This window comes from Pseudorasbora parva, chromosome 24 (genome assembly GCF_024679245.1).
Source record: "Pseudorasbora parva isolate DD20220531a chromosome 24, ASM2467924v1, whole genome shotgun sequence".
In the NCBI taxonomy this organism is placed as follows: domain Eukaryota; kingdom Metazoa; phylum Chordata; class Actinopteri; order Cypriniformes; family Gobionidae; genus Pseudorasbora; species Pseudorasbora parva.
The window spans coordinates 19,455,382-19,478,788 of NC_090195.1; the positions used below are offsets into that span (position 1 = coordinate 19,455,382).

At 37.7% G+C, this 23,407-nt stretch overlaps 1 protein-coding gene across 1 annotated transcript in view; it reads left to right on the forward strand.

Moving 5' to 3' along the window:
• jph1a (junctophilin 1a) overlaps positions 1-23,407 on the forward strand; it is a 66,393-nt gene that overhangs the window by 25,155 nt on the left and 17,831 nt on the right. Inside the window, exon 3 of the mRNA XM_067435019.1 lies at positions 21,106-21,224. Within this exon, the coding sequence (XP_067291120.1) occupies positions 21,106-21,224 (119 nt within the window). The remainder of the gene's footprint in view (positions 1-21,105; positions 21,225-23,407) is intronic.

Consider the following 23,407-nt stretch of genomic DNA (forward strand, 5'->3'; position numbering starts at 1 on the left):
CTGCGATCTGTTTCTAGCTGTGGCAGAACTGCAGTGAGGGATTACTTCATGTTGACAGGTTATGAGTGAGGAGCCTGTCCACGTCCAGCTCAACGCAGGCCCACGTGAGAGCCACCCTACCCTCCAGCACAGCGCAACCACTAAAATTAAACGTGCTGATGTCGAACTCCCCACAACTCCCCTTATTAGAGCTTAATATGAGCAACACATAAAAAGACTGATAGACGCAGCCATCGTATTTTTAATTAATGCAGTCTGGAATGAGGACACGTAAATTAAAGCCGTGGTGAAATTGGAAAGCGTGCTCAATCACATCTCAATTTCACTCAGAAGGCTGCCATAATTAGTTTGTACAGTGACAAGTCCATTGCTGGATAAGTAGAATGTCAGTAAAATGGAAGTGAAATGAGATTACTGAAACACTTTCATAATTTATGTTAATTTCTAATAATCCACAGCTGTAGTGATTGATATTAGCAATCATGTTTAATGCCAAGATTAGTATATCACTGTCAGACAAAACATCTGCCAGCTTTATTATGCGGCCTCTCTGTCCTCACCCTCCATTATGGAGCATCACATGCATGGTATTAATAACAGAAAGATCTCTGTGTACAGTAAATATTAGGAACGGCTCTGAATTGCCACGTAAAACCGCCCTGATCCGCACCTCTGGACAGGCCACTCCAGATTTTAGTTTTTGTTAGTATCCAACCTTAACAATCTCTAGTCCCACTGTATCTGTCTTTACTTCCAGTGCTACATCTCTTTGTTTAATGCCAGCACCTTTTTCTAGGCTCATTAGATCATTCAGAAGGTTTTAAATCCTGTACTTATCATAGAGCTTATTGAACCTTATATGACCCAATATGAATATAATAATCGGCTGCAAAAAATCTATTTCTTATTCCTTGCATGGCAGGAAAAATGTTTAACTGTCTTTTAAACAAGATATATTTATTTGAGAAGCAAATTGTGTTTGATTATCAACTGTTGTAAAGATAATAAATATAAATGATGAAAAATTATTTTAGGATATCCTAAACGCCATACAAAGGTGGCATGTTTATTTACGGTACATACTTACAGTGCACACCTTAGAAAATACTTGGTAATATAAGGTAACTACTGGGGTTAAGGTTAGGTTTAGGTTCAGGGTTAGTACATAGTTACCCAGTTAGTACATAGTACATATTACCAGCTATTGTAATTACTGTACATTGTATGTCCATGGGGGAACAGGACTGTAAAATAAAGTGCTACCCATACATACAAATGTAACCTCAAAGACAAACCAAATGTCCAATGGGGTATGAACACTTCAGAAGTGTCACTTCTATAAAGCAATTTTACGTAAATAATACATTTTTGTATGTAAAGTTTATGGTTTGTAAGATTTGTCAGTGTCTTTGAAAGAAGTCTCTTATGCCCACCTAGGCTGCGTTTATTTGATCAAAATAGTGAACATTAATATTGTGAAATGTTATTACTATTTAAAATAAAAATAAAAATAACTTTAATTGTTTATATATTTATATGTATTGTATTCCTTTGATGAAAAAGCAGAATTTTCCAACATGACATCATGACTTTGCGTAAACATACACGGCACTTTCTAAAGCCAAGTGGCGTGTTATCTGTACACATTTTTAGCTATGTCGGCGTATGTCTACGCCTTGTGATTCCGCGTGAATGTCAATGGCGAAACGAACCATCATCTCAGCGTGTATATCTACGGCGAGTGATTCCGCGTGTATGTCTATGCCGTGTGATTCCGCATGTGTGATTCCGCGTGTATGTCTACGCCGTGTGATTCCGCGTGTGTGATTCCGCGTGTATGTCTACGCCGTGTGATTCCGCGCGTGTGATTCCGCGTGTATGTCTACGCCGTGTGATTCCGCGTGTGTGATTCCGCGTGTATGTCTACGCCGTGTGATTCCGCATGTGTGATTCCGCGTGTATGTCTACGCCGTGTGATTCCGCGTGTGTGATTCCGCGTGTATGTCTACGCCGTGTGATTCCGCGTGTGTGATTCCGCGTGTATGTCTACGCCGTGTGATTCCGCGTGTGTGATTCCGCGTGTATGTCTACGCCGTGTGATTCCGCGTGTGTGATTCCGCGTGTATGTCTACGCCGTGTGATTCCGCATGTGTGATTCCGCGTGTATGTCTACGCCGTGTGATTCCGCGTGTGTGATTCCGCGTGTATGTCTACGCCGTGTGATTCCGCGTGTGTGATTCCGCGTGTATGTCTACGCCGTGTGATTCCGCATGTGTGATTCCGCGTGTATGTCTACGCCGTGTGATTCCGCGTGTGTGATTCCGCGTGTATGTCTACGCCGTGTGATTCCGCGTGTATGTCTACGCCGTGTGATTCCGCGTGTGTGATTCCGCGTGTATGTCTACGCCGTGTGATTCCGCGTGTGTGATTCCGCGTGTATGTCTACGCCGTGTGATTCCGCATGTGTGATTCCGCGTGTATGTCTACGCCGTGTGATTCTGCGTGTGTGATTTCGCGTGTATGTCTACGCCGTGTGATTCCGCGTGTATGTCTACGCCGTGTGATTCCGCGTGTATGTCTACGCCGTGTGATTCCGCGTGTGTGATTCCGCGTGTATGTCTACGCCGTGTGATTCTGCGTGTGTGATTTCGCGTGTATGTCTACGCCGTGTGATTCCGCGTGTATGTCTACGCCGTGTGATTCCGCGTGTATGTCTACGCCGTGTGATTCCGCGTGTGTGATTCCGCGTGTATGTCTACGCCGTGTGATTCCGCATGTGTGATTCCGCGTGTATGTCTACGCCGTGTGATTCCGCGTGTGTGATTCCGCGTGTATGTCTACGGCGTGTGATTCCGCATGTGTGATTCCGCGTGTATGTCTACGCCGTGTGATTCCGCGTGTGTGATTCCGCGTGTATGTCTACGCCGTGTGATTCCGCGTGTGTGATTCCGCGTGTATGTCTACGGCGTGTGATTCCGCATGTGTGATTCCGCGTGTATGTCTACGCCGTGTGATTCCGCGTGAATGTCTACGCCATGTGATTCCGCGTGTGTGATTCCGCGTGTATGTCTACGCCGTGTGATTCCGCGTGTGTGATTCCGCGTGTATGTCTACGCCGTGTGATTCCGCGTGTGTGATTCCGCGTGTATGTCTACGCCGTGTGATTCCGTGTGTGTGATTCCGCGTGTATGTCTACGCCGTGTGATTCCGCGTGTGTGATTCCGCGTGTATGTCTACGCCGTGTGATTCCGCGTGTATGTCTACGCCGAAACAAACCATTATGTGTGTGTTTTTTTGAAAATGTAAAAATGCAGAATGTTTTTTGTGATAGTTTATGGGCAGGGGCAGTGTGTGTGTGTGTGTGTGTGTGTGTGTGTGTGTGTGTGTGTGTGTGTGTGTGTGTGTGTGTGTGTGTGTGTGTGTGTGTGTGTGTGTGTGTGTGTCTGTGTGTGATAGGTAGATTTAGGGGTAGGGCCAGCATAGCAGGATAGAATGAAATGGCGTTGATAAACACGCTAAAAAGCGATTATGCATCTTGATAGCAGGTCAAAATGGCATACGAATTGGCGTGTCATATATACGCCATTTCATGAGATCAGTCCAATATGCTGATTTGCTGCTTTAAGAAACATGAATTATTATTATCAATGTTGAAAACAGTTGTGCTGCTTAATATTTTTGTGGAAACCATGATACATTTTCTCAGGATTCATTGATAAATAGAAAGTTCAAAAGTTATTTTGTAATATTTATACATTTCTTTTCTGTCATGTTAAGGGCTAGTTCATAAAAAAATGAAACTTACCCTCATTATTTAGTGTTCATGCTTTTTTCGTAAGCTGATTACAGAAGGTGGTCTGCCAGAAGCTATATAATTTACTTCATAAAGTTATAAATATGGATATTTTTCTTTTACAAACCCATCGTTTCAGAAGGTGTTTATTGACCCCCTGGAACTGTGTGGATTACTTTTATAATGGATGGATGCACTTTTTTGAGCTTGAAATTTGGGGCTGCCATTCACTGCCATTATAAAGCTTGGATATGTTTTAATATAACTCCGATTGTGTTCATCTGAAAGAAGAATGATTTGAAGGTGAGAAAATTGACTAAATTTCATTTTTGGGTGAACTATCCCTTTAAAATCAGTTTAATGCCTCATTTCTGAATAAAAGTATTAATTTCTGAAATAAATAAATAAATAAATAAATAAATAAATCCTAAGGACTCCAAGCTTTTTAACAGCAGTGTGTGTTTAGATAATAAATCATATTTTTTTTACAATGCATATGGATTAAGAAAACTATATACTGTAATCAATATTATACATAGATATTGCACAAGTAAACAACACTAGTAAGACATAATACTAATAATATTAAGAAGTAAACTGTCCCCTTCCCCTTTCACCTATAGTTGTTCGTTGGGGGGGGGGGGGGGGGGGGGGCTGTATGGATTTGTTTGCATGTGATTTTAAAGCAGTGAGGTGGAAGATGTGCCCACTTCACCTGCATGTATCGACCGCTCCGCACGTCTGTGAATGGAAGGAGAAGAAGCACAGGGCAGGAAACAGTTTTGCCCTAATTAAAATTGCAGCTGGAGCTCGATGCATTCTGTTGCCAGGCGATCTGACCTTTCCTCTAACAGGGTGCAATGAACGTTGTACAAGAGACATCAAGTTTCTCAACAACGTACGCGTGTGTGTGTGTGTTTAAGCTCACAAAGCTTTCGCTTGAATGCACAACATGTAATATCCCACCCTGCTGGAAGAAGAGTGTTTGTGTGCGCAAGAGTGTTAAGTGAGTATATGTGATCCTGTACGCGTGCTATAGCCGTTAAGTCTTTATTCCGCTTGGTTTGTTAAGCTCTTGCTATTTGTTAACACAGGGCCAGATGATGTGTAGAAGCACCTGCCAGAGTGCTGTAGCGTTGCCATGGAGATCGCATCCAGTCATCCTGTCAGCCATGCACGGGTTTTTCTGCAGTAGAAGTGTTACTGTGAGGAGGCAGATGGTTCGCTCCCACTTCCTGTTTATTTATTTATTTATTTAATTAATTCAATAAAGAGCGAAATTTAGAAGGCGATGGCAACGTGATCACTGTGAGCTGATCACAAGATAAAAGCAGAATGCAGATCTCACTGAAAGGATGCAAATGTTGCAAGCTTTTGTTATAAAATGGATATAGATATAGATATATCCAAGATATAAATAAGGTTCGCTAATCGAATGAACATCAAAAAGACACGTGGGCATTGTAATCTTTGAGAATAATCTCAAGCTTAAAGATGCCATGAAATCATGACTTGATCAAAATGATTTTTGGCTTTTAGTTCATGTCTGTTAGCTATGAGGTCAGTCTAGTCTAGTGTACTCATTAATCCTTATAATTGATCAAATTCATGCATATTCCTATATAGTAGGCAAGTATAGACGCTTTTTCACCGCCGGACAAAATCGTTCTCTTTGTTTAACCATTCCGTGCCAATCTGGTCTAGCCGGTACAGATATGGTTTCATTTTCCACCGTGGGGCTTGGTAACGCAAGAGTTTACAGATGATATGAGATGTAAAGAGCAACCGCGTTATGGAGGATGATCAGATATTTCTTATCATTTTGTTATTAATTTGTATTATGCTGCTAAAATTGCACACTTAGCCAGCTACAGAGAAACTGGTAGCCCAGGCAACAGACAAATGACCGATCGTGAGTGGCAATGTCACTACACGGATTCTGCCAGCTAGGGCTGCAACAGATCGCAGTTGATTCATATGGACCAGGCCCCACGGTTCGGCATGCATGTGATTTGCGTAATAATTGCTAAGTTTAACTAGCCTGACAAGCCAGACCCACATCAAGATGTTTGGTGTGGAAACTCACCATTGACAGCTCAATCCGAGGGGCGGGATAAACGGTTTTCTTTCAAACTCCCTCTGCACTCGATAGGATAGCGCTACAACCAACCAGAGCAACGAAGGTGAAGCAGAGCTTGTTGACAGATTAAACTTTCGTCGTATCCGGTCGGCAAAACTCCGAACACAGCTTTCCTTTTTAAGAATGACTTCAGTACCATTCCTTTTTCTTTTCTCAGAGGAACGCTAAACTCAAAGTCTACTAGAGTCGCGGTCAAAGCTGATTCGAAAGACCGCCGTTCGCCAGCTTATGTGTTTACTAGTAGCACGCAAGCGCAACTATTATGTTAAGCCCCGCCCACCGCCTCTATACACGATGTGATTGGCCTGACCAGAGTTTGGTTTTTACAGCTCAGATGGGTATTGAGAGTTGCTAGACGATACTCGCAGCAGATTAGATTTGCTGCTGCTAGGGTGCGTCTAGATTTCTAGGCTAAAGTTTAACCAGCACAGAGTGAAATATTTGAATTTGCATGTTTTTCTTGACAATTTACACATTGAAATTAAATTTTTTAATGATTTTAAACCATTCAAGCACAAGAAGAGGCAAAAGAAAACTTGATCCCGCACTGTTATCTGATCATACAGCCACACAGAATGAGGCGCGAACACCGAATTGATTCCTCTTTCAGGTCTCCTTCCACTTGAACATACGCATCGTTGTGCTAAAATACCCATTTCAGCAAGTATTCTCGTAAACACATTCCGTTATGTCTTGAGTGAACAGTTGGATGTGTATCATTATATCGGATCTGTGCATTTGCTCTTAAAGTGACAGCAGCCTACAAATACCTGCTGTTGTCTGTCATTAATGTTAATTAAACAAAACACATCTTTAAAAAAGATAAATTATACAGTGAAAACTATGGTGTTATTTTACATTTAATGATTACATTTTAAAGGAAGTGTATGTAAGATTGTGGCCAAAACTGGTACTGCAGGTGTATCCCCTCTCCCCTCCCCCCTGACTCGAGGTTGCCAGATTGGCTGCAGGATCCAGCAGGAATGATTTTAGCTGCAGCTGTGGTAACTAGGGCTGGGCGATATGGCCCAAAAAAAAAATCCCCAATTTTTGGCCAAAAAATTCGAATTACGATTTTAATCGATTTTTTTTTTCTTTTTTCTCCTACTTAAAATCAATCTGCATGACAAAGAAATTGTTCAAAACAAGTTTTAACTTTATTTTGTTTAGGTAAAATATTTGCGGCTTGGTAGAGTGCCTACCTGGGGTGCCAAACTTTCAGCATGTGAATAACCCAGACCATTCCACAGTATAAATGGGCACCATATTTTTTTTCAATATACAGTATACATATCAAAGGTTTATTAATTGATATGCAGATCAAATTAACTTTTATTAACAACAGTAATGTGCAAAAAAGTATAGGGAAAATTGAAATGTTATGCTATTTAATAATATGCTAATGATATTATTAAATATAGATTACCATTGTTCTTCAATATTCTCACACTGAACTGACCGATAGCTTCAGTTATTATTAAATTAGCTCTTTACTTGCTTTCTGTGTAATTTAGTTGTTCATGAGACTTGGTGATTTCGTACTTTTCTCCATATATTAAGGAGTGTAAATGGCTAATAAATCAATAAGTGCTCTTCTGCTGGTTATTGTGGTGGGCACTGCATATCTTTTTTTTTTAATAAAAAATGCTTGTTTGCCACAAAATGGATTAAACATTAAAAAAAATTAACTAAAATACTATTTCTTTCACAAGACCCCTTTACACTTTTAGTTTTACAAACCATCACATTAAAAATAGCATATTTTGGATATTTAGAGCTTTGAAGTGCTGGAAATAAGTGCAGTAAGTGTACAAATAAGTGTACGAAACCATTGGAAAGTGCTTGAATTTCAATATCAAAAGGTTGTACAAATCCTGAGATAAATAATGACAACAACATTAAATTCATGAGGTTTTACTACAGTAAATCATGGTGAATGTTGGTGATTTGTGAGTGAAACCCCTGACCTTCGCTCTTGTCTCCACGTCAGCTCTGTTTGATCTGATATCTGTGGTTTATAACAGAATTCTGCGCCGAACGCTTCCACTAGATCACAGTAGCGATGTTATTAATTCTGTGGTGAATTTAAACGCTCTCTCACTGGATCTCCTCCAGCGCTGTGTAACGTTATCTTGTCTGTCACGAGATCTGCCCGTGTATGAGCTCGCGCTGCGTTCATTGTCCGCGCAGCTTAAATGAGCGCAGTTCCGTTCAGACTTCAAACACACTTTGCAGCGGGGTATTGTTAATAGTTCTGTGAAATACTGAACCAATGACACTTGTTAGACGCTATCCTTGTTGTTTGTGTATCTCTGTGGCAAACGCGCGGGGGAGGGCTGAGCCATTACGGGAGACCAGAGGGAGCTTCGGCGGATTTTAAAGAAAAAAAACGATTTTCATTCACAAAAATCGACATGAAACTACAAACTCGAATTAATCGATAAAATCGATTTATCGCCCAGCCCTAGTGGTAACTAGAGCAGAACTGGCAAGAATGCAGAAACTACTAGTTGATAGGCTTGGTTGATAGGTGGAGGGTGGAGCTTCAGGCCAAAACAACATGCCATCAACATCAGTTGAGGGCTGCAACAACAACTTTTAAATGACAATATCCTGGCCGGACTACTGTTGTCAGTGATATAAGTATTTGAAATTAACATCATTTCTTAATGTCTAGTGACATATCAGGGCCATTTTATGATTAATTGAAATACATTTCTTACATGCAGTTTCTTTAATGATTACAATCATTACATAACTAACTACTACTGTTAATACTTTATTTGTATCTTTGTTATATTGTATTTATGCTTGCAATTTGTTCTTATTTTGTTCACTCGTCTTGTTTAATTATTAAAAGATAGATTATTGCTGTGGTATCGAAGTACTTAAAATGTGATTTAGGTATGGAAAGCAAAACATTTTCTGATCGGATCACATTTTACCCAATCTGTGACTCAAAAACTGCAATATGATCAGAACCATGAGTTGCACTAGTTCCAGCACGGTTCAGCACAGATGAGTTAGTACCAGGCTCAAGTGGAAATATAACTGGAACCATTTCTTAGCGTTCTTGGTGGCTTATATGAAAAGAGTAGTATGTCTGAATTCATAGTTTTCATAAAACAGTCAACAAAACCCAGATGACATAGGCCTACTACTTCTGGAAAGATTCTGAAGTGCACATCCAATGCAGTGGTGCAGTGATTACATATTTTTGTTGGCCAAACCAGAAGTTAACATCACCCTGGTAGGAATTTATATTGGCTTTTGGATTAATGCAGAAAATAAGCTCTGTGACTGACAAATTTATGATTCAAATTTTGTTTATCATTAAATCTTCACAAATTAAATACATTTTTATGGATTTTGAGGCCTAAATACTATATTGCCATGAGTAAATATCTATTCTTAGGCTGTAAACAAACTTCATTAACTACTATTAACTACAACCTTTGCTTAAATAAGCTCCTAATTTACTGCTTGTTAATAGTTAAGGTAGATTTTGTAGCATTTATGTTTAGGTATGTATGTATTAAGGAATGTAGAATAAGGTAATGCAGAATAAGGCATTAGTATGTGCTTTGTAAGTACTAATAAACAACCAATATCCTAGTAAAATAAAGTATTACCAATTTTGCTTGAAAGTTCGAGTTACAATAATATACAAGAGCATGGTTAGAAACACAACAATTCTGTAATCGTGGACTTGTGCATAGATGAGTTTACCTGTTTGGTGTGATGATGTTTAATGTCCTAGTCCCATCTGTAGTCCCAGTTAGTAACATGTCTGCATTGTTTTTTTCAAGAATAATAAAAGCTTTAAAAAATCATGAGTTGGGGTATTACTTGGGGTATAAAATATTTTAGGTATTTTAGGTTGTAGAATAAAACATGAAACCTGTAATCTTGAGCTTGTGTAGACCACAGATCTTATCTTATTTAGGCCATTCAATTAAAAAAAACTAAAAACATTAAAAAATAAAACAATTGCCTAAAGGATGATGTAACCTTAAGTGGTTTTAGGTTTTGGCCTACAAAAATACAGCATCCCTGTACCATCACTTTACAATCCCTTAAGGCCGTGGGAGAGGTTTTGTGAATGGCAGTGAAGTGACTCAACTGACGATGTAGGTCACATAACAATGACAACATGACTAATGTACTACAACACGATTGTATTCATACTATAGAGAATGTACTTTCTTCAAAAAGAACCTTCTCGGAGAGTATATACGATTTTTGGGAACAGCACATCTAATAGCAAATCATGTTAAGAATGAAATACTTATTGCACAGAATATACTGAATACTATTCTTTTAACCACTTCAGCTCTGCAGCACATTTTGCATTTTTTTTTTGAGAATTAGGAAAAAGAGAATTTAAATTTGAATTTAAAAGAGCGCCCTACCCACATACATTGGAGTAAATTGATAAAAACTGTCTCATTTTACAGAAAAAAACTCTAATTTTAACACAGTGGTGGAATATTGCATTTATTATATTGTATCTATTCACAATCTTATGATAAACATAGATAAAAAATAATTAATATATTTTTAATTAATTTGTTATTTAAAAATCTATATTTTTTTATCATTTTGGGATCCAAGCTTTTTGGAAGTTTCTGTTGATTCTATAAATTGGCACTAAACAGGGGAAAAAATAATTTTCTTGATATCTCCTTGCAAATAAAAGTTATTGAGATTTATTTGACCAAAGTGACTAACAACTCCTATTCATCTCCATTGACATAAACTGGCCACTAGGAAATCGAAAAAAAGGCTCCGTCCTCTTCAACTTTGTAAAGGGAGATCTCGGCCTCTGATTGGTCTAGAATCATGATCCACATGTCTATAAAGAGCTGAGATTCTCTGTAGCATGATGCAATATGTGATGACATCATCAAAAATCGTGGCTAATGATTTAACGACTTTTTTAACGACTTTGATCTGGACATCGGTGACATATTACAGTGTCATTTGGCCATGCTTGCTCACAGACATGTAAAAATAGTCTCATTTTGAAGCAAACAACCTAAGGAACAAGCTGAGGGTTTGAGGCTAGTAGCTTTACAACGAGTTTGTGATCCAAACAGGAATATGACTCATGTGTTTGTTGTTCAAAGGAGTCATTTCCATCTTTGTGATTCTTTTGATAATAAATTTACTGTAAATTATTGGATCAGTGAAATTAACTGCTCAGCGTTATTCCTGAGGCCGACAGCTTTCATGTGATATATGACTTGTCTATTTTAGGTGTGTTTGTGTGATAAAAATATGAAATTTTATATTATTTGCATGCTTTTCTCAAGGGGGGGGGGGGGGTCAAATTCAGACTTCAGACCGTATTATTTTCTTCTATGTAATATAAATGCAGAAGTTATTGGGTTATTAAGAAAGCTGAGGTTCTAACTTCTAATCTTTCAAATGATACCATATATGTCTAGTTTTGTGGTGCGCAAGTTATAGATTTTTTAAAAAGATTATGATGATGCAATTTTCCAAGGGGGGGTGCAGAGCTAGTGAAACTTTCTAAACAGTAGTATGCTGCACTGTTGTCATATTTTACTTTGAAATATTATTTAGCATTTTTATTTATTTTTAGTGTTAAAAAATATCGGTACCACTTTATATTAGGTGGCCTTAACTACTATGTAGTTATATAAAAAAAAATACGTACAATGTACTTATTGTGTTCATATTGTATTGCAAAACAATTCTGCTGATATTGAGGTGGGATAACGGTAGTTAGGGAAAGGTGTGGTGGGATGGGTTAGTTTAAGGCTAGGTTTAGGTGAAAGGAAAGTGTCAACATTACATGCAGGTATTTTTTTTAAATGTAAGTACAATGTAAAAAGATTTTTATCAAATTATTAATTAAAATGTTAGTACATTGTAGTTAAGGCCACCTTATATAAAGTGTGTCCAAAATGTCTTATCTGGTACTCCAACCATATAATCAGTCAGGATGTTGCAGCAGACATTACTTCTGGGTCATCACATGGAAATGTTAAGTCAAGTCAAGTGCACGGAATACAGTATTCCCCTCACAATTCTGTTGATTTGTTTTGGCAAATGTAGTTGGTAATTTGGGTCATTCTGTCCTTACAGGACAAGTATACAAATTCTAAAGGACTTCAGCGACCTTGAGCTTCTAAAAGGTGCTTTATAAAACGTATTATTTGCAGACATATTAAGATTAGTATGGTATTCCAAACATAGCCCATGCATTATAGCTGTGATCGCCAGATCGCCTTCCGTATTCAATTTACAAAATAGTGTAGATATTCAGAAGTCATTTCAGAAGACCTTTATTAACCCCCTGGAGCAGTTATATGATGGATAGATGCACTTTTATGTACTTCAAAAACAGAGCAACAGTTCACTACCATTATAAAGCTTGGAAGAGCCAGGACATTTTTAATATAACTCTGATTTTATACGTCTGAAAGAAGAATGTCATATACATCTCTGATGGCTTATGGTGAGTAAATCATGGGCTAGTTTTATTTTTGGGTGAACTGACCCTTTAAAGGGCGCGTTACTAGTACGCTTCTATAGGCGGGTGCACAACGGGGTTACACACACAGGGACGCACAGCAGCACACAAAGGATTGCTCTCTGGAAAAGCGTTCAATCTTTCTGCTTGCAAATTCCACCATGTAAATAGCAATCCCGGATTGGGAGTTGAGACTCTGATTGGTTTATTGCACACGTTACACCCCAAAACACACCCATGACTAATTAAGAGACTAGGAACAACCCTTTTGGACCATGCTCCTGGCACACCGACCATTTTTTCGATTGTTAAACTACAAAAGTGTATTCGGACGGGCATTAAGTGCACCTGTGCCATTTGCTACAGACCATGTGCTCAGATCATTAAAATAGGGCCCTCATTGTCTTAAAATAAGCCCAAAACATACAATTAGCAAAACATTAAGCATTTTACTTCATTTCAGCAAAAGGTTTTCAGACAATTCGTACAAAAATTAAGCATTTTGGGTTTTTTTTACAGTTCAATACTACACTAGAGACAAACAAACATAACAAAAATAGCCTGAAACCAAAAATCATGATGGTAAGACAAGATGGCAAAAGGAAGTTCCACTTTCTGATGTTAATATGCAAACGCTAAAGTTTGCTATGTGTAAAATCTCTAATATTCATCTCATGTGGCTTTTTTGGATTTGAAACTCACATAAGCACAAGTATCCTGGGTTATTGTGAGCAGGTGATATCTGGAATACTTCAAATTGTCAATGACTGCCACTCAAAGTAAGTGTGTCAAAGAGATTAAAGAGCTAATCCAGAAAGAAATGCCAATGCACTGGTTATTTTCTATTTAATCAAAGCTGATTTTGACTGTTATCCCTGCCAAGCATCTGTCTATGCTTTAGTAATGGATGCTGAAGAGATATTGCCTCTTTAGACTTTTTGGAATATGTACATTTGGAACAGCTCACTAACCTGCACTTGCCTGCAACAGAAAACATGGTTTCATTTCTCATTTCAGCCATGTCGGAAATTCAGAAATGTGCTAACTTAATCCGCCCCGCAACAGAATTTGAATGATTGAATCCACATACCATTTTGTTCCTCAACTCATTTGCAAATCAACACAGCTTGGACAAATGATTATGTTTTCGTTGTTTATTTTAGCAAGCCATTAATTATGTCAGCATAATTCCACATTCCCACCTGCTTGGAGTCCCGCATTCGACACTGCATGTATGTAAAAGCATTGTGCTAATTGTATACAATTTCAAGCATGCTAAACACTACATTTCAACATCTAACTGTTTATTTGAAGTTGAAATTCCACTCAGTGTATGTACTTAATGCGTTTGTATACTTCCAGCATTGTAATATAGTTTCAAAATCATTTGCTCTCATGTTTTACTCACGTTCAGGTTGGTCTGAATACTTTTATATTTTATATGCTTTTATTTTTCTGCAGAAAACAAAATAATCTTTCTAAAGATTTGCACTTGAGTATTTTCCTTGTCATGGAAAAGCTTCATGTCAGGTTTCATGATGATAAACACATAAAAAACAACATAAATTGCTGTAAATTGCAGGTTTTTTTTTTTTTTTTTTTGTAAAGAACTCACTCAAATGTAGTTATTCTCTAATAATCTTCCCATCCAGTGCACTTTCAGAAAAAAAGGTACAGTGGAGGTACAATTTCGTTCCTTGGAGAACAAAACATTTAACTGTACCTTTAAAGGTACACAATTGGTCCTTCGGGTACAATTATACCATTGTTTTCCTCAGTTTGGTCCTAGTGAGCTGCTGTCCTGCAGAGTTTGGTTTCAACCCTAAATGACATGAAGCTCTTATTGAGAATTAACAGATTTTGATTTTGTGGTTTTATTGAAAAAGTTTGGTCACCATTACGGTGATAAGTGTTTCCTTTAGTTGGGCAGTCAGTGGTTCTTGTTACAGTGTAAACAAAATACATAATTGTTCAAAACAAAAGCCATTAAAAACTGTATCATGAAGAATAATGTTTGACTAAACTTATCACTGAATAAAAGAATAAAAAAAGAATGAATATTCACTAATAATACTTTCTTGCCACAGATCACGATCTAAATTTTGCTTTTTAAAGGGGGAATAGTTTAGACGCACACAGATATCAAGAATCACCCTATGATTCTCTATAATGGTGACATAGTTAATGTTGCAATGCATGCTGGGAACTATTAATTTTATACTGTGGTGGCTTAGAAGGGTTGGAGCTAAACTCTGAAGGACATCAAATCTCTAGGACCGAACTTGCCTACCCCTGATTAGAGGTAAGGGTATTAAGGGTACCACCCCCTTTTTTTTGACAGTGTGATCTGAAACTAAATCAAAGAATGGAAAGTTCAAAGCAACTACATTTCATTGTATTTTTAATGTCTTTCACAAAAAAAAGCACAAAAAAAAACATATTGACCACATAATTTATTAAAGGTGCACTATGCAGCTTTCCGTCCACTGGAGGGCGCCTATTCAAAACAAATGTGTAGTTTGATGACGCAAAGTGTGAGCGCAGTATCTCGGGACATGTGGTCTTCTCATCACAGCCGGTGGAAAATAGGACTCGGGCAGAAATCACGTTCATGCATGCGGTTATTAACGTTACTGTAGTGTAAACCAGAGCAGGACCGAGTGTTCTGGACCTGAGCACAGCTGCTGGAGCGTTTGTTAAACAAATACCCGCCTCGCGAATACCGGGACTTTTATTTTGACGGGACGGGACACAGTCACCGTACGCCTGCACTGATCCGCTCTTCCGGTTATGATTTTGAGGTAATGGAGCTCTGTTTATCATATTAGATACATTTAAGTGTGTTTAAAACAATGTTATGACGTTACTCCGTGCGTTCAGTTGTTCACACTGCTAAGAGTAAAGCGCTCCTGCCAAATAAAAGCCGAAACCGAGGGTAACGCAGATATGACGCAATTGACAGGCGACTCCCTCAAATGCAATGCTGAAACGTCCCTGTCCTTAGTTAAAATAGCAATTTTCTCACAATTTACAAATAGTTGGAAACTTCTGGGATATTGTAGATACTCAACTAAACAAAATATATAACACTGGCCTAGTGGTTTTTGGATATTTTACTGCAAAAATACTACATAGTGCACCTTTAAATGTGTCTTTATGTTACATTTATGGGGCTATTATCAGATGTGGTCATTGAACTCTATCGAGAAAAAACCTGTTTGAAAAGATTTGTACATGAGGGTGAGTAAATAATTCATAGATTTTTCTGTTTGTGTGAACTATCCCTTTTAGATACTGTTTATCCAGTGCTTCATCACATCAGCCCTTTTCATAGCCTAAAGTGATTTGTTATTCAAAGTGATATAACCAAAACCTTCCCTTTTATTAGTTATTCAAATGCATAATACTCAGGTCTTTGTTATGATTCATCACAGGGACCCATAGTTTGATTTACGTCTATGCACCACATAAACATCTTAGGGGCAGATTTTGGCTTGTTGAATAAAATGCAAATATCTCCTGTATAACTGAGAAAATGTGGGCGGGAGAAGGTCACTGACAGAGAAAGAGAAAGAGAGAGAGAGAAAGAGAGAGAGAGAGAGAGAGAGAGAGAGAGAGAGAGAGAGAGAGAGAGAGAGAGAGAGGAGAGAGAGAGAGAGAGAGAGAGAGAGAGAGGAGAGAGAGAGAGAGAGAGGAGAGAGAGAGGAGAGAGAGGAGAGAGAGAGAGGTGGGCACGTATTGTACCAACTGCCAGCACCGGCTCACACCAAAACAGTGTCAGCAAATGTAGCAGAGATTCTGCAAATAGCTCTGGCAGGGAATGAACCCTTTGCTGTGATCAGGAGGCATCCTGTAGTACCGAAATCCATATCTTATTCCTTATAGGAAAACTTCAACATGAAAACTGGTTTCAGATCAGCCACTGTAGCCCATCTCAATGTGGGCCAATGGCCTGAGGGAGGACCAGCCAATCCCGCAGGCACATAGACACTCATTTGTCCTGGCCCTGGCCTGAAAGGAGGTCACTGAGAGGGGGTGAAATTCAAGTGCACCATTAAAATTAGAGGGGTGCAGAGATGCATACCGAGGTTTTAAATACCCAGAGGTCTGAAGTAGGTACACAGACAGAAACTGATGCGTTTTGAATAGAGAGAGTATATGAAATAGAGAGTGATTTTTTTTTTTATTTTTTATTTTTTTTGTGTCATTCTGTAATGCTTCGACCACATTGAAAATTGAATTAAACCTGCAAATTATATAGTACTTAATACAATAATAATAATAATAATAATAATAATAATAATAATAATATAAATATAAAAATAACTTTTTGGAATTTTAATCAAATGAAAACATGAATAATACAAACTAATTAATTAATTTTGATGGGAAAAAAAATGTATTATATTCTTAAATAAATATGAAATAGTGGTGTTTTTGGACTCTGCTGAACATATTTGTTTCAATGTAGTCTCTTATATTTACCAATGCTGCATTTATTTGATTAAAAAACAGTAATATTGTGAAATATTTTTACAATTGAAAATAACTGTTTTCCATTTTAAAATATTTTAAAATGTAATTTATTCCAGTGATGGCAATGCTAAATTTTTTGCATCTTTACTCCAGTCTTCAGTGTCACATGATCCTTCAGAAATGATTCTAATATGCGGAATTGCTTTAAAAGAAACATTTCTTATTACCATCAATGTTGAAATTTATTTTTGTGGAAATGGAGATAAAACATTTTTTTAATGATTTGAATAGGAAATTCAATAGAACAGCATTTATTTGATGTAGAAATGTTGTAACATTATAAATGTCAGAATTTAATGAATCATGTGAATGATTTCTTTTAAAAAAAAACTTTTGACCTGAAGTGTAAATAGCATCATACTTAATTTGAGGTTTTAATTTTAAAACAGATTTGACACATCTTGCATGGTGTATTTATTTTAATAATCCGTTATGGATTTGCTTATCGAGTCATATTGAGGGCTGTGAGGTTACACATTCTGTCAGTGGGGCCTCTCTAACTCCACAGTCTGACTTATACCCCAAATAGAACTCCCTCACACTTTATCACTTGCTTTGCATGCTTCACACTGTCTACATGAGGACTCTACAATGATCGTTATTATGTGACGATGGGAAATAGAGGTCGATATGTGTCAGAATCTGAATCGGGGCAGAAAGCACCTCTTTGTCCCCCAATGATAAGCTATTTTTGCACTGGTGACCAGACTATCCCAAAGCATCTGGCCTCCATGCATTTGAAATAAGGTTAATGATTAAAACAGACCTCCACTTTGTCTAAGAAGGGTTTAATGAAGCTGTAAACATCTCAATCCATCATGGTCACAGGAAGAAACTGATACTATATAGAGAACTAAAAGCGCAAAACACTTAACGATTTATTTCAGACATCCTATTCTGCTGGTGCATCTTGACTCATATTTGGAGGTAGTTCTCACTGAAGCATCAAGTTGGACTAATCCCTGCATTTTAGAGTTTATTTTGTGCTTTTGATGCTGGGTTGCGTAATAGTTATAGTAATAGCTCTGACCCAACGGGGAAAAATCCCTAATGCCTAATGCATACGCTGCACAGACTCAATCTGGTCATTCGGTGAGAAGATGAAAACAGTGTCTGTTGCAGCACGTTGGGGGTTTTGAAGGGATTTGAGAAGCAGGTCACCTCTTGATAACTAAGCTTGTGTTTCAGCATGATGCAGGCTTCATTAAAGCCGTCCGGAGGCCAAGCCTAACATGATCCCAGCACAACACAAACGTTTCTTTTTTGTGGTGATGTTTACTTTTTATGTGCTAGTTTACTAACTATTCATTTCCTGTTTTCATAATTATTTCGCCTCGAGACATATGTAGACTTTTGCACTTGTTTCAGATGTCAACAAATGTCACATGCTGTGCATGGCAATAACATACATATACAATGTGTGTGTGTGTGTGTGTGTGTGTGTGTGTGTGTGTGTGTGTGTGTGTGTGTGTGTGTGTGTGTGTGTGTGTGTGTGTGTGTGTGTGTGTGTGTGTGTGTGTGTGTGTCTGAGCCTGTTTATGTGGTTTATGAGGACACAAATTTGTATAACTACATGGGTATTACACTGGTATTACACTATAAATGTGGTTTATGAGGACATATCAAATGTCCTCATAATTCAAATGGCCTTAAAAACATACTAAATGATGTTTTTTTGAGAAAGTAAAAATGCAGAATGTTTCCTGTGATGGGTAGGTTTAGGGGCAGGGGCAGTGTAGGAGGATAGAAAATACGGTTTGTACGGTATAAAAACCATTACGCCTATGGAGAGTCCCTGTAAACCACATAGACCAACGTGTGTGTGTGTGTGTGTGTGTGTGTGTGTGTGTGTGTGTGTGTGTACAGTACTGTGCAAAAGCTTTGGTACGTTAGTATTAAAAAAAAAAAAAGCCTCCATGTGCATACAAAAATCTCATTAGATAATTACAATTAATAGCAAAAGGAATATTTGGAAGTGTGAACTGATATTTCCTAACACAAAGATACAATTAACTGGCTTAAAAACATTTTCTTTTTAGTGAAAATACTAACATGCCTAAGAATTTTGCATATACATATACTGTATACACACACACACACAAACACACACACACTATTTTTTATTTAGTGATTTCCTGAATAAGATATTTTACATACATTTTTTTACATATAGTCCACAAGACAAAAAAAAAGGCTGAATTTATTAAAATGACCCCATTGAAAAGTTAATGAACCATTGATCCTCAAATCTCAATACTGTGTGTCGTTCCCTGGATGATCCACAGATCCCTTTTTGTTTTGTGATGGTTGTTCATGAGTCCTTTTTTGTCCGGAGCAGTTAAACTGACCAATGTTCTTCAGAAAAATCCCCCAGGTCCTGCATATGCTTCAGGTTTTCCTTTTTCATATTTGAACCCTCTCCAGCAATGACTTTAAGATCCATCTTTTCACACTGAGGACAATTAAAGGACAACTCAGGTGAAAAATGAACCTAGGGGTAATTAACACATGGTTACCGAGTAGATCGTTCTTTGGGATGCGTTTTCATTCAAATCAAATGTAAAGAGTTTTATCTCTAAAAACAGATTAGCTTATAATGCTTGTCTATGGAGCACAGAGTAAGTGAAGTTAAATCGCTAGTTACCACTAACAAGGCTCTAAACAGCCTCACACTAACACGGTACCATTGTGAGGGTCCCACATGCCAACCGAAGCATTGAGAACTTTGTAAGTGTACAAACAGTTTAATAAGAAGATACTTTATAAAGACAGTGCAATACGCATACAGACAGGAGCCAGTCTCGACGAGTCGAGCCAGAAACGTCAAATCTCATATATTCCGTTGTTTCCGGAAGAAAGCACTGAACGCAACAGATACAAATAAATAAATAAAAATAATTAGATTGCACAAACCTCATTATACTACCGTGTTAGTGTGAGGCTATTTTGAGCCTTGTAGTGGTATTAAGATTTAACTCCACTTACTCTGTGCGTTAGAGTTCCTTTCACTGGAACTAAGGAGCCAAGCCCAACCCCTGAAAAACAACCCCACACCAAACTTGCACCTAACTTTACAGTTTTACTACAGTTCTCCTGGAAACCGCCAACCCAGATTCGTCCATCGGATTGCAATACAGAAAAGCGTGGTTTATCACTCCCATTAATTCCCAGAACATGTCTCCACTGTGTCAGTGGTGGCCTGCTTTACATCACTGCATCCGACGCTTAGCATTGCACTTGGTGATGTAAGGCTTGGATGCAGCTGCTCGGCCATGGAAGCTATTGACTCTGCATTTCACGAATGGACTTATTGCACACGTGGCAACCTATCACGGTACCACACTTAAATTCACTGAGCTCCAGAGAGCGATTCCCATTCTTTCACAAATGTTTGTAGAAACGTCTGATTGCCTAGGCGCTTGATTTTATACACTTGTGGCCATGGAAGTGATTGGAACACCTGAATTCAATTATTTGGAGGGGTGTCCCAATATAGTGTATATACACTATAATAACACTATAATATATAAACGTATATTAAAATACTAAAATATTTTTGTTCATAATATATAAAATATAGTATTATATATATATTTTTTAAATAGTTTGTTTATTTATTGGAACACAGTTCTTCACATGTCTATTGTCTGCTGAGTTAGAGGGATGTGTTCCTGTGGTCTGTGCCCTCTGACCAGATTACATGCTTTGTCCCGTTCATTTGTAAAAGCTGGATTTGGATTTGACAAAAACAGGGGGATCAGCACACCCCATAGTACTATTTAGGCATAGGAATCCTCCACAGATGCTTGTGTGCACACATGTGCTCATACACACCGCTTCTCTCTGCCTCCTTATACACCGCTAAAGGCAGGCCATATCAGTACGAAAGATAATGCTTCCATGTTTCAGTAACCAAAGCACAAGCATTCAGCAAACCACCCATTCAAAGAAAAGCTCACTCTCACACACTTTAAATCGTATGTACTGTATGTGTTTAATATATTAGATATGTTTATGCATATTCCAGGATTTCAAAATATACATAGCACAAGCACACTTTTTACAGCAAAACAATACAAAACAATGATGATGCATGTGGTTAACTTTTTCATTTTCTCTGCCGTGTGTGTGCAGGACGTCCCACGCAAGGACTAAGAGTGAAGCAGCGGACCAGGCCGCACTTGCAGCATGTCAGGAATCCGACTTAGCCAGAGCTGTGGCTTATGAATTATCCCCAAGCTTCAATCAGCCAGGTACAGTTATACAGAAGAAACGTGTTACTTTCCCACACATACCCTGAAATAAAACAAACACCCATGATGAAAGTCACCAGATTATAACCTCACAATAGATGCTTTCTCTCCACAGAAAACTAGCTCAGTGGAGCTCTGTTGAGGGTAGAAACAAAAGAGTACAAACACATGAATGTTTTCCTCTGTCTTAGTGTATCTAGTTTTTTTTGACTGTGAAATTACATATTTTCCAGGTTCTCTCTGACCCTGAGTGCTTATCAGACTGTTTTGCTAATGTACCTTTAATAAAAACAAAATATTATTAAATTTACATGTAACTTTTTTTAAAATTTTATTGTATACATTATATAATAGTAAATTAAATATTATTACAATTATAAATTAAATATAAACACATAAATATTATTTATCTATAATTAATATATAGAATAATATGTATTATGCAAAATGGGACTTAAAAAAAGAATAATAAATAATGATTATATATATATATATATATATATATATATATATATATATATATATATATATATAATCTGATCTCATTCTGAAGTCAGAGAGTCAAATAATTAATGGTAGCAAACAAATGGGATGCATTAAAGGTGCCCTAGAATGATTTGAAACAATATGTTAAATTGTTCACTGATATCTACATAGAGGGTATGTGGCTTATTTAAGGGCAAACATTGTCCAGATACAGTTTTACAGGTCCATTTACAACCCTATAAATTGTCCCTAGGATGTAATGCTCTGTTTTTGCCTTATTTGGAAGAGTCATGAATATTAATGTTGAGCTCTGCTCTGATTGGCTTATTTCAACAGCTCACAGCAGTTCAGTTGTTCAGGGAAGCGGCTTGTGAGTCCTGACCATCTTGACAGAACACAGACCGACTGAATGACACTTTAAGCAGAACATCTCAAATGGAGATTGCAAAAAGGCAGCTTACTTGTCTTATATACATGTTTAGGTAAAACACTGCCATACGTGTTCTTTTCACAGAAAAACTCTGTTTGGGGGATTTACATAAAACAAACATCATTATTGATATCATTTTAACTTATTTGGTGGAGAAGGTGACATTGGCTAGAAGGATCGAGTGAACGATCTGTAAGCAACTAAACTAGTATGATATACCTACAGTTGTATTTTGTAATACAAAATAATATTACCCTTTGTCATTAGACACACTATTTAGTTTTGTATGGTACGTGGTGTTTCCTATTGTTAGTGTACTAGCATCTTCCGTTATCTAGACAATGCTGTCTCTCTAAGAAACTTTTAATTCAATCAGAAATTATTTAGACAGTCAATAAGTGGATAAAATCACTACTTACTGCTTGCAGGAATACAGTTGGAATTGCCACTTTCTTCGCTTTAAGATGTTGAGTGAAGCTTGCTTGATATTGTCCCAGGTTAGAAAAACTGTCCGTGGTAAAATGGACCGAGCAAACGAACGATTCTGAATTAAATTGTTGCTATATCCGATTATAATAAACATCAACCATGACTGTTGACATTTTTTATTTGTGGGAAGGGTAGAAAAGTCCTCACGTCCCCTGCACAGCCTGGAACATGATATTTGTTTCCATGATCTGCCATTTGGGGCGTACATATTAATGATCCCAGCGATTGCTTTCCGTGGTGTTTTTCATGCACGAGATTTACACGAGAGGCAATGGTGTTTGAGACACACAGTATGTGATGTCCATGTGTCTCTTATTATTTCACTATGGCAAGGTTTTCCATTTTTCATTCTAGGGCACCTTTAAACCCTGGGGGGGAAAAAAACAAAACATGCTTATTGGGTTATAGATGATAACAGAAATGGTATAAGAAAGAGAATTTGTAATGGGATAGTCAGAGGATCAGCTGGCAACTCTGCTTTGTTTTATTCAATAAAGTCTAATCTTTTGGCATCTGGAACTTTTTCGAGAGATTTCTTGCTAAGAAAGAAAATACTTAATTATTCACAGCATCATTAAAGGCCCTGTAAAGTCAAAATTAAGTATGTGTTCTGAGTTTGTCACACCACAGAAAAATATTTTACTAACCACCCAGCCAAATTTGAATGATAAAAAATTCGGCAAGTAAATAAAATAAGAGATCAAAATCTTGAAAAAAAAAACTGTTGTCGTCCTCAGACTGTTGTGAGTGATGAATATGGGTTCTGCGGTTCTGCAGT